Source organism: Myripristis murdjan, chromosome 3 (assembly GCF_902150065.1).
Source record: "Myripristis murdjan chromosome 3, fMyrMur1.1, whole genome shotgun sequence".
NCBI lineage: Eukaryota > Metazoa > Chordata > Actinopteri > Holocentriformes > Holocentridae > Myripristis > Myripristis murdjan.
In genome coordinates, this window is record NC_043982.1 from 16,634,587 (window position 1) to 16,647,571 (window position 12,985).

A 12,985-nucleotide genomic window follows, 5' to 3' on the forward strand; every position below is an offset into this window, starting at 1 on the left:
CAAGCCCTACGTGTTACATGTATTCAGCAACATCCAGCATTAACTTAGTGGTCGCATTAAAGCACATTGTCATGCCTTGCCTATAGAAAGCAGGCAGAGTATTCTTAATTTGCAGTTACGGAAACAGCTTTCTCTGTCAGTCAGTGGGGTCTGGGACTGGAGACATAGATAGTGTCGAGTTTTATATGGACTACAAAGCAAGATGAGGACTTTCTAATTAGTGCCAGTGTAGCTGTTGAGTTTGCCTAAATTTATCTGATGAAAATGTTTGGGATCATACCTTATATATGATGCCCTAGCGCCGCCCATGTCTTATGCATTTTAATTACATCAAGATCAGAAACAGCACAGGATGGAAACCACCACCACACACAGGTGAGAGAAGAAGATGAGTGTTTGTATATTATAATGCTCTCCAATCATTCCTCCAGAAACGCAGCACAATAGTTTTTTAAACACTATACCTACTTTTTGAAGACAGTTCAGGCTTTTGACAAATATCTACATTTTATTAAGAGCCGCACAGCTCTCAGGGCATCGATGTGCATGCATGCCCTGTAATGTCAGGGCACTTCCACTGGGTGGCAGTGAAGCATTAGAAAATCGGCAGGACCAAACCTTAAAAGTTCATGCCATCAGTATGGCATTTGGTTTGGTGTGGTTGTTTGGTTGCCTTGACGTGCTTTGATGCCATGTTGTACAGTCATGCAGTCTGTCTACATGGATAGTCACGGCCCTGCCTGGCTGAAAAATTATGAACCAAATTAACTTAGTGTTTGAATCTTAATTGACAGAGTAGCACATTTATAAAGAGCATTTATTTGTAAAAGCTGACTAAACTTCCTTGAGGTTATGGCTGACTCAGTGATAGGCCCTGCTTTTGGGTTATCTGATGTTTTATTTCATGTTTCTGTGCAGAGGGACACACAAACAGAGACAGACAGGGGATCATGATGTATCACTGCAGGGGGCTATATTATAATTACTGTCTGAATAAAACAAGAATAGTCTGAACCCTACATTTAACGAGCACACTTTGGGGAAAAAAAAGGCAGAGGGGGCATAGATGATGTTCGATTGTTCAAACAAATATAAGGACCCATTTACTGTACATGTCATATTTAAAAATCTGTTAACATAAACATGTATAAACACCTCTGTGTGCCATGTATTCCTCAAGTTTTTTTCCATTTACCGTAGCTGTTTCATTTTATCAGTAGATTAAAGCTCATGCCACATGCTACAACTGTAACACTTGGCAAAGTGATTATTACATGAATGAAAAAAGTACGCATTCATCATATTGAAATAGTTATCCACCTTGAATATGTATTTAGTGAATGATTTATTCATTTACTAAATGGGGGTTAATTTTGCGAGTTCCTGTCATGAGAATGAGAGCTTCACTGGGATTGTGCTGCTCCAAAATGAGTGAAGAAGATACAGCCCCTTGAATGAATGACTGAATGAAGTACGCGGTTACAGTAGCCTATGAGTTTACAAAATGAGCACAGGACTCACTCACGTAGCCTAAGTAAGTCTATGCATAGTCTTCCTCAATGAACAGTGAGCTCATCAGACTTTAAAGCTCAAAGCTATCACTGTCACTGTTGACCAGTTATTAAATTGCACCATCTGGTGCTTGCAAAAATCAGTTCATGTAACTGTTATGCTGGAAAATTACCAGTAGGGGGCACAAGAAACTCAGTGATAATGCTGTTGGGTGATAAAAATGGGTGGATGAGCAGACATTAGGGAATTCTTTGGAGATTTTAAAATTCTGATTGATCTCAGCATTTTACAGTTTATAGGGAACCTTTATCCATCCTGCACTTTATCTTAGCATATTACCATACAGATAATCTCTTATTATGATTAGTGGACATCAGTGAACACCTCATGATTTGGAAACAGTTATCATGAAACAAACTAAGCACACTGTCAAAAAAGATCATGGAGTGTGCAGTAGACAGAAACACGGTGTATCAATTATGAGCAATTTGATAATCATGTAGTGAATTTTGAATTATATGCAATATGCCTAAATAACTCCTTTAGTTGTACGTATGGCTGATATTTGAACTGATGATGTGAACGATTGTACTTTTTGTCTCTTGGGTGCAGCCTGAGCAGCCTGTTGCTGTATCATAGTGATGAAACGCACAACAGACTAGCTTCTTGTGTGACTGTTTGTATTACAGAAATATCTATCACAAGTACAATTTCCTGAGTTTGTTTGGAATATATAATTCAAAATGTTGCTCTCGCCTGATACGCTTGCACAGCTCAGCTTCCTTCCTTATCCTCCTGCAAACATCCCAGCTAGCATCAAGCTTATTAGTGCCATTTAATATCAGGCTGGGTACCAGCACAATGTATTTATTTATTTATTTATTTATTAAATGAAACAGCCCCATTTTCCCTAATTCCATCTTCCCTCAACATAAAAAGTGTCTTTAACCATGGTGTATTAAAAACAAAAAGCATAATCTGGGAGTACGCGATCTCTAAATAATATCTGTAAAATAATTCAAATAATAATAAAATAATTCAAATATCTGTAAAATAATTCAAATTCGCACTATAATATCTGCACAAGCGTGTTCAAATAAGAGAGTATCTTTGGAAGCAGATTGTACTACCACAGTATGCATATTTGTTCATATCTTAGATTTTGAGACATGTAGAGGGAACACAGGACTGAGGGAATATGGCACAGTTTTGAAAAAATTACATTGAAGGAACACGTTCAGTTTCACATTTACTGCCCTCCTCACAAAGCAGGCAGTCATTTTCCTTTGATGCTCTTCTACGTCCATGAACTGAAATGAATTTCAACCCCTGTGGCACCACAATACCTGAAATCTTACAGGCCTAATCGGACCCGCCTTGCTGCCCCTGTCACTCTGTCCTCCAACAGAAACGATGAAATGATAGAGCTGGTCATTGTGTATTGATTGCAGTGTGTCTGCCGTGGCCTGCGGGTCCAGTTAGATTAAGAAGACGGCTATGGAAGAGAAATTGTTGTCGCAGCAAAGTTGCTGTGCAGGATGAGTCACAGCTTTGTTACTTCTGCCCCCTCTCTTGCTCTTGCCTTTGTGTCCTTTTTGTTGCCTTGCAGAGAGACAAAAAGGGTGTGGTGGGTGCATGGAAATAGGACACGGGAGGACAAGAGTCAGATAGGGCACGCTCACAAATGTCTGACTGTGGTCTGACTTTTGCATCGATCTTAGGAGCCTCATGCTTGATAAAAATCAAAGTAAGAGCAGAGGCTTATTGGGGGAAGTGTGATCATATCAGATTTCTTGGTGCCTTTGTAATATTGCCTTTGTATTATCAGAACCAACACAGCTGATATCTCTGTGCTAACTTACTGTAACATAAGCTGACCTTTACCCAGTCATAATGGATAAGACAGAGCAGAGATATGAAGCAAACATGACACTGATAGTGAGATGATCAGAAATACAGCCTCAGAAGTGTCACCTCATGTAGTGAATTTCATGCATCATTAATGAATTGAGCCCCCTCCCTCTGTCTTTCTCTGTATGTGCTCCTAATGACATGATTTCCATTAGAAAATGTCACAGAGATGGCCCTCGTGAATCCACTCTCTTGTTTCCTATTCAAACCCAATATTTGTTCTTCACCAAATTAGGTTTCATGGTGGAGATGCATTCACATTATAAGTATGTCCCGAAGCAACACCTGCTGTCTTTGTTGTCTTCCTCAAATTACGCACAATTGCCTTTCAGCTCCACCACATCAACATTACTCACCGTGTTAATAATATTTGTACCATCCAGCATTGGTTTCCACCCCCAGCACTTTGTTCCGTGTTTGCATAAGAGAGTGATCACAAGGCTCTAACTCCCCAACAAAGTGATTCAAAAATGACTAAGCAACTAAAATCTAAATGGGATTCATTGCCATTTTAAGTCCTGTATAATCATGTACCTTGCACAAAGTGCACATACAGGGACAGACAGGGCTGAGATTTTCCATCTGCTACTGTCCAGTAATGAATCCATAATGAGACAGGAAATGTCCTTCACTACCAACCCACATGTTTGCTTTCAGTTTATATAACAGAAATTACCATATTGTTCATTTAGGGTCCTTCATTTGCAGGTCTACAATGATTAATATAAGCCATGGCCTTTCAATTTCTCCTTGGAGGCCAGAATAATCAGCATGACTCCACAGGTTGTTCTCAGACCCTCTCCAAAAAAAAAAAAAAAAAAAGTTTCAAGTCAGATTTCTTGCACATAGGATTAAAAAGGGAGCCTAGATTAAAAATTTCACTTAGCCTTCATCACAAAATGAATATTTGTTTCATCTTTGCCTGAAGTGAAGTATCAAGGTTTCCTGTATATAATCATGTTCAAACACAGAGTAATACTGGTGTAGTGTGATTTTTGATGTAGAGTTTGATGCAAAACCAGTTTTCCTGCACTACAAAGAAAAACAATTTGTTTTCTTGGATCAATGAAAAGCTCCCAAAAAAAAAAAAAAAAAAAAAAAAAAAAAAACTGGCATAAATTAATTATGCAGTGTATGCCTGTGGAGCTCCTTATGTTTCTGTTGCATATATACCTTTGACAAAGTCTGGGATCCATACTTACAGTAAATTAGCTGCAATCTAGCAAACACATCAACTCTGGGGTTCCTTCACAGCAATGCATTCTTTATTTTACACTTACTTTCACCAGTCCAGTCAAAGCCTCTGAGATTGTTTTATTTGCTGTTGAGAATAAGGAAATTATTATTTATTTTCCTATCTATTTACTTATCTTATTTGCCAACATAACAGGTATTTGTATTTGAATTTGTGTATGTACAATCTTCTGCATTATTAGTCGTTTTGTATAAATCAATATTATGTGAGTGCAATTTGTCTGAGCTGCCCTGCGCTCATCTGTTGTTGTTGTTGTTGTTAAAATCTGAAAGAGCAAATAAAAAAGAGAGTTGATTAAAAAGAGTAAGATTTAATTTCATGTTGAGAGATGGATATTAACCAGTGTAATTAATGGCTCAACATAGAAATACAATCACTAGAACCCTCAACAATCAAAATCCTTATCAACGCCCAATCTGTGGTTGATTTTCTATGTCTTGTTCAGCTGTAGTAATTGAAGTTGTTACCTCCTGTTCATGCTTTAATAAACATGAATGTTTGCTCTGCTGCATGCAGGGTGATTACAGGGAACATGGAGCGGTTCAGCTAAACACACAAACCAGACAGTTCCCCCTCTGGCACATAATGAGGCTGATGTCTGGGTCTTGGGAAAATCCCTAAGGGTTTTTTTTTTTTTTTTTTTTTTCCAATGGAACTATTTCCTCAGGTCCATCCCGCACACCCCCCAACCAGTATGAGACCATTTCAGGGTCAACATGGGTCCAGATGTCACATGGAGCGATCAGCGGTCACAAGGTCCTGCTGAATGTTTCTTGCCCATGTGAAATGATTTCTCTACTCACACTCTATTCCTGGCTGTGTGTGTGGTGTGGTGAGCTGGTGGCATCCCTGATGCAGTTGGGCATGCAAGAAAAGGGGATTTAATACACCAGAGGCCTGGTGGGTAAAGGACCTGGGCAAGGTTTGTCCCTCCAAGCAACTCCTACAAAATGCACGAGTCCCAAATGTGACCCTTGTAACTCACAGCACATAAAATACTGTGTATACAGTCTATTTTTCTGGATAGGCTATGCCCTAGAAATAACAAGAAAAGAATAAATGACCCCAAAATTAGAAAATTCACTGCGATATTGAAGATAATAGACCTGCACATGGGAAGAAAAAAAATATTCAGTTCAGTTCAAAATCCTATGAAACACATTGACTTAGTGATCATTCAGTCCCTGGTGGGCCGATATTATTTAACAGCGCAGTTTCAGGATTTACATGTCATGTTGTTGGATGTGTGTCTTCTTACTCTTATTCTTTGGGATTAAAAAAAACTGAACCTGTCTTGGTTCAAGTAGGTTCAGCTTTTGGGGAAGATGTTTGTTGATGTGTGCATTAAACTTGCACCAGACGATAGGCTTAATAGGCATCAAATGTATTAAATTTTAAATCTGAGTGGCATTTCCTTTTAATTGACGCCTAACTTTGCTGCCGTCAGATCACATAAAGCTGGGGCAGCTCAAACCTCACCCTGTGATGCGCTTTTGTCTTTTACCCGGAAGTTATTTTTTTTCCTGTTGCCATTGCCTCACGACAGTAACATCTAGCCTTCATGGCATCCCGCATATCCCATTAAATAATGTTTTGGATGAAACGAAAACATTTACTGTATAGTGGACTGCATCCACCTCAGATAAATTATACATAAGCAAGTTATAAAAAACAAACAAACAAACAAACAAACAAAACACATCAACTAACGTTTGCAGAAGGTGGTTTATTTTGAAAGAGCCACCGGAAGTTGTGCAGTTTTCATGGCGGAGCACTTGACGTCGGGAGTCGGGCCGCACTTTTGCGCGTCAACGTAGATCAACGTAGCGGATCTGTAGCAGAGGGGACCTGAGCCTACTCTCCCCGAAACATGTCCCGGTCCCCCGCGGCTGGCCTGCACATGAAAGCCGGGGATGGGAATCTCCCTGCGGCCTGACTGAGCGGCCGCCAGCCTCCCCTTATTGCGGTGAGTCAACCGTAACGTTGGCATTACAACAAACCAAGGCAATCGGGGTCTTTATTTATTCAAGAGAAGATGGCGGAGTTCTCGCCTGTCCTGCCGATCCGGGATGGAGGAGGACGGTTCGGGCAGCCCATCTTCCCCCGGTCCAGGTCCGGTTCCGAGTCGGAGAGCGAGCTGTCTCAGAGCCTGGCCCGAACCAAGATCCGGTCCTACGGGAGCACCGCCAGCGTCACGGCCTCTTTAGGGGAGAAATTCGTAGAGCATCGGGTTACTGACAGTGATACCTTGCAAGGGATCGCTCTCAAATACGGTGTAACGGTAAGGGTGCCACCGCCAGCCCGCTGCTTCTGAATGCTTACATGCTCATCTGCAAAGGAAGATCTAATAAAAACATGAAATCTGTTCAGTCCACATTTGATCAGCTGTCAGGGCGTGCGTCACCGCGCTGGCAGGTAATACTGAGCCCAACACAACATCACGCCCCTGTGTTAGTTTGTTTCAAGGCCTTGGCATCACCTTTTACGCTTCTTAAAGCTTATGTTTTGGTGATTTCACAGGCCATGGCGTTTTGATTGTGTATTCTACCATTAACATGCGCCAAAATAGTCTGAGGCAGGAAGTATCAGATGTCAGTGTGAGGCCTGGGAGGAGCCAAGATCATCCTGGTGCTGCAACAGCCCAATACCCTTTACAAATACCGCTGATTTATCCTAGGGGTCCTGTCCTGGGAGATGGGACCTACACACATAAGCAATTACACCTGGTTCAGTGGTTGTAAAACATGGCACTTAAGTTTGCTTTCATTTTCACTGTAGCTCAGTGTCAGAGGACCCACCTGTGTTTCTGAGTTTCATACTGGCATGCACCCTCATCCAGATACTCTTTAGGCTCCTATTAAATAGTGGTAGTGTTCAGTTTGGCCCAAACATCAGTGAAATTTTAGCCTCTGCACATTTTATGTATGTCCTTAATCTTAATGTTACTTACTACGGGGCCTGTCACCTTAATATTTTTTGGGCACAGTTATGACTGTATGGTGGGAAACCTCTTGTGGTTGCTTCCGACTTCAGCTTCCTCTCTTCATTCTCTGTTTAGCTCATTCGACCTCTGCTGCTCTTCCTCTCTCTCTCTTTGAATACCACTGGACCCATCAGCCTAATTTTTTTCATGCTGTTGTGGCTGTGTTTGCTATGATCACAGGTGAAAAAATCCATGAGGTGCATTGTGTTTTTCAAAGTTTATGAAACACACTGTTGACAAAGAAAGTCAACAGAACACACAGCTGACGTAAGCTCAGGTCTTGGCTGAAGCTCACAGTGTCAAAGGAGGAGTAATCAGGTGTTGTGTTGGGTTTGGGTTGGTTGGGTGGGCAGTCAAAGAAAAGCCACTGCTAACGCTGCTCTTGTTGCTGTCACCCTGCTGTTCCAGATGGAGCAGATCAAGAGGGCGAACAAGCTGTTCAGCAACGACTGCATCTTCCTGAGGAACAGCCTCAACATCCCCGTGGTGTCGGAGAAACGCTCCATCTTTAATGGACTGACTCTTGAATCTCCTGACGGAGAAGGGGAAGCGGCCTGCCTGGAGCCTGACGTGCCCTGTGTGATGCAGGATATCGAGGCGCCCTCGCCGCCCCACTCCCCGCCCCCTGAGGACTCCAAAGCCCCCCAGCTTCAGCCAGAGGAGCTGTCGGCCAAAGACTACTTACACAGACTGGACTTGCAAATTAAACAGTCAAAGCAGGCAGCTCGCAGGCTGAAAGAAGAGGAAGCAAGGTGAGGTGATGAGCGACATGGCTGATTATTATACACAGACATGGAGAGGGAAAACAGTATGCCAAACACACAGCTTGAAGAGTTGGTCATCATGTGCACAAATAAGAGGCGAATAACAGTAGAACAAAGTAGAGCCCACTAGAATCTCCATATGGACACCTTTTAGTAAATTTAAAGTAAGTGTTTCAATCCAGCGCGGATCCTCTTCAGGTCAAACAGTGCAGGATATTCTTACCCACATGGGTTACTCGACAGGCCGTGACAGAATAGGTGTGTTTGATTTAATCACTTGAAACCAAACCCATTCACCCTGGTGTGGGTGTCCAGCATCTCACATTCAAGGGCTGGGCAATATGGACAAAAACAATATATTTGACTGAATACCTAGCTATTGATATTGTAATGATATTCTAGTGATAAGTCTTAGTGCCTCTTTAAGATATTTACACCCAATGATTCTGATAAGCAGGAGTAGAGACAAATAACATAACAGACAGAACGGTCTAATAAGTTGTTGTCTAAAAACGGCATCCCTTTATTGTAATGCAGCCTTTAAAACCAGGAAGGCGCTTTTGCCATATTGTGATATTGTCCAAGACAGTATCTAGTCTCATATCACAGTATTGATCTGTTGATAGTGTATGTCACCCAGTCCTATCCTGTACAAAATGCCTTCTAAATGGATCATAGATGCCATTTAAGAAAAAATAGAAATGAATGCCTTATTTATAAGCTAAAATGGCTTATAAACCATTGTATATTATTTTCTAGCCAAAACGTCTTATGCAAATCTAAACATAGTAAACGCAATATAGTTAAACTAAACAGAATAGCAACCTCCCAGCCAGTCATTGCATCTTTTCTTGCTGTGCAGGTTTTTGGTATAGACTGTTTTGAGACAGGCCAGTTATTTGTGAATAAGAATAAATTAAAAGAAGTCGCAGAGGCCAGCTCTTACCTCATGATCCAGCCAGCTTTGTGCTGTCTTGGCTGCAGCTTCCAATTAAACAGTGTCACTCTGAGAGTGAAAGCTGACATTTTCTTTACACAAATACAAATGATGGATGCCTGTCAGCAATAAACAGTGCTGCTCTCTCCTGCTCTGTGATTGGCCACGACTCATAAATGCTGAGTCATCGGTCTGCCTGCCAAACTTTAGGTGTGTGTGTGTGTAGCTTGCCTGCCCTAGGAGATGTGCGTTTTTGGATGCTCAGAGGGGAAAATGCTGTGTATGCAGATGCGATTTTACTCCATTTCTGTTTATAACCGGTGAGTGTCTAGTGAAAAGCACGGGTGCTCATTTTGAAGCCTCAGTGAAGGACACTGTGCTGCTCGTAGGACTCAGCTTAAGCACTCCCACTGCAAAGAAACAGGGGATGAAAGCAGATGAGTGAAAATGCTGCCAAAGACGGGCAGGTAAAAGACAGGAAAGCATAACATGATTTTGTCAGTGTGTTGCAGTGCTCTTGCAGAAGCCGACAGTCAGGAATTTAGGAGGAGATTCGGCGTGCTGCAGTGATCTGAGTCAGGCTGGAGCGTGTCTTCCTGACACTGCACGTTGAGACAGAGAACACTCTCACATCTGCTCAGTGGTTAGGTGTTAATGGACGCCTGGCAAGCACCCATTCAGGAAGAAACAGGCCTGGTCGGTAACAGCAGTTTAGTCAGGCCTGAGTCACATTGCAGCAGCCTCCACCACAAGACAGACTTATTTTTCCACTTAAGGTGGACCGGCGCTTTAACTGCCCAGTTCAGCTGAAAAGATCGAGTGTTTTGCTCATACTATCCTGTTTGTATAATCAAAAGAGACTTTCCTGAGCTTCCATTTTTCACATCCCTATTTATATGTGTTGCCTTCACAAAATGACTCAAAAAGCTGTAACTAAAATATGAACAAGTTAGAAATGTTACTCAAAGAATTAAAGTAAAAAAAGGATGATCACTGCTTCCTTATGTGATTTGTATTTGTATCCTGCTCACGTTTTAGTTAGAACTATGTTTTTTAGAGTCATTTTGTGAATATGCAGTGCAGCTGTGTCTGAAAATGTCCTGAAAAAACCTTTCAGTATTATGGTACTGTGTTATTTCCCTCCCTACCCACACTGAACTTCCTGTCAGCTTTGTTGCGATGTGCCAGTAGCCCAAGGCCTAAGTTTAGCTCCACAAAGGCGTAAGCCTCCAGTAACAGTGCGAGATAAAGTATGAGATTGATCTTTCAATGTGTTTGTCCAGCAGTTGAAGCCAAACTAAGCCATGCTAAGCTAACCCGCACTGTGTGGTAAGTCATGTCTCTTGAGTGCAGGCACATCAAAGACCGGCCTGTACAACCACTCTGTGTTTACTCAGACAAGACGCACAACATCCCAGAAAAAACACAGACAACATGCCAGCTTGGCTTCCTCACAAAACTCTGTTCTGCAAGCTGAAACATAGGAAGGGCTTAATCAGTGAGCTGGATGTAAATATTAAAGTGGGTAAAACTTTGTAATTTATCATAAAAATCGAATCAAGTGCTCCTTGGTGCAAGGCCTCTACAACCACCACATTTGAAATGTGGCAGCACACAGGGTAAAATACATAACTTCCTTGTGGATGGTAATAAAAAGATGACTAATCTGAGTTTAGGCGTGTTTACCCTCCACTACCTCCCTGCAGCCAGTATCATGTAGGAGTTAGTAGCTTTGAAATCTACTTAACCGATTCCTAATTTCCATGAGTGGTTTCAGGTAGACCTGAAGGAGCTGAGCATTTACACAGATGTTCTTCCTACTTTGAAAGACCGATCCCTTCTTCCTGTAGGGATGTTACAGTCTTGCTGGTGGTGGTGTGTGGGAGATTCAGAGCACACTCACTGCTCTCAGGCGCACGCATTTCTTTTCCAACCTTCCCTCGGTTAGAGGCCCTATCGTGTGTAAAGCTTCCTGCCATCCTCTTGTGAATTTGGTTCCTCTGTATACCTTTTTACTTATTTATTCCATTCCTCACCAGCCATAGGTTTGTCTCCACTAAACCCCCCCCCCCCCCCCCCCCCCCCCCCCCCCCCCTCCCTTCACCTGTGCAATAGGAGTGAGCGATGAGCAAAAGACAACACTTAATATTTAGCTATCCAATAATGAAGACAAAATCTAGTCTCATGTCACAGTATTGATGCAATAATGGAAGAGGATGATAGCTCTGAAGAAATAGCTTTATGCACCGTAGGGCTATAGAAGCTCACACTGGTGCTGGCTCATGATTTTATTGCCTTGATTTAAGCGTCTGTGATAGCTTATAGCTTTTTCTGAGAGAATCGGTGGCTAAAAGCGAAGGCAAAGTTCCAGCTGGATGATGAAACCAAAGACTCTGGCGTGTTGTGTTGAGAAGGCCTTTTCTGTCCAGACAACAATACAGCTGCCTCCTCGGTTAGCCTCATTCATTATTCACATTCACTCACCTAGGCACCGTGGTGGCCAATTAAGCCAAGGGAGAAAGGAAGGGAGGGAGGGAAAGAAAGAAAGAAAGAATGCACTTGTGTGTGTGTGCGCATGTGTGTGTCTAACAGAGTTCTGTGTGTTTCCATTGTGGAAAATGTCAGATGAATCAAAGTTGTGTGTCTTTTCCTTGTTTGCAGGGCCAGTGATGAGGACAACACAGCCCCTGCAACGTCATACCAGGAGATATAAAGGACAAGTCTGTTTACCTACACCCCACACACACGCACACACACGCAGACACACAGACACACACACACACACACACACACACACACACACACACTCACAGATACACACAAACACATCCACATCCACCTCAACCTCATTGCTTTTTCTTTTACCTTTTGCTTTTACCAGACCATGTTGAACTGTCATGTTTGCCTTTTATTTGATGACTATTATTATTATTATTATTATTATTATTATTAGTAGTAGTAGTATTATTATTATGGTTTTGTACAGTATCAACTGGCTGCATTCAGAGCAGAACTGCACCCTATAAAAATAGCACCCACAACATGTGCCCATCCACTCATGCTTCTGGAGCTGCTGTATAGGACCCTTATGTCACACATTTTCATACATGCACACACACACATGCACAGACAGCTTCACACACACACACACACACACACACACACACGCAGCATTAAGCAACAAAGCAATGCCAGGAGGATTAGCACGATAGACCTGCGAACAGCTCCTGGCGATGTAAATCCCCTCCTAGAATAGTATCAGTACCAATGGAAAGACACAGCGCATATTCAGGCCTTCCTCCTCAGTGTTTACCCCCTGTATGAAAACACAAACCCCAGCCAGAGGCTGTGGATGGACGCGAGCCTTTTAACACCTTTTATTTGCCTGATAGCTTTTCTTTTGGGAACAGAAGGGACTGCTCTTTTTGATGTGTGAATGCATTATTTATGTGTGGAATACTGTGTCTAAAACTGGCTGTTTTATTGTGCTCTTCAATTTTGTTGATTTCTTTTTCTTTTTTTTCTGTGGGAGAATAAATATGTATTTAAATGAACCATGGCGATCTGATGTGCTGTTTTCATGAGAAAGAGGACGGCCTTACTTTTTGGGGTGTTATCAGCAG

General features: G+C 42.1%; 1 protein-coding gene across 1 annotated transcript; it reads left to right on the forward strand.

Moving 5' to 3' along the window:
* Positions 1–6,477: 6,477 nt before the first annotated feature.
* On the forward strand, positions 6,478–12,956 carry lysmd2 (LysM, putative peptidoglycan-binding, domain containing 2). Its single transcript, XM_030079139.1, has 3 exons — positions 6,478–6,959; positions 8,070–8,413; positions 12,024–12,956. The coding sequence occupies exons 1-3, from the start codon at positions 6,714–6,716 to the stop codon at positions 12,073–12,075; spliced, it is 642 nt and encodes a 213-aa protein (XP_029934999.1). The 5' UTR covers positions 6,478–6,713; the 3' UTR covers positions 12,076–12,956.
* Positions 12,957–12,985: the final 29 nt, after the last annotated feature.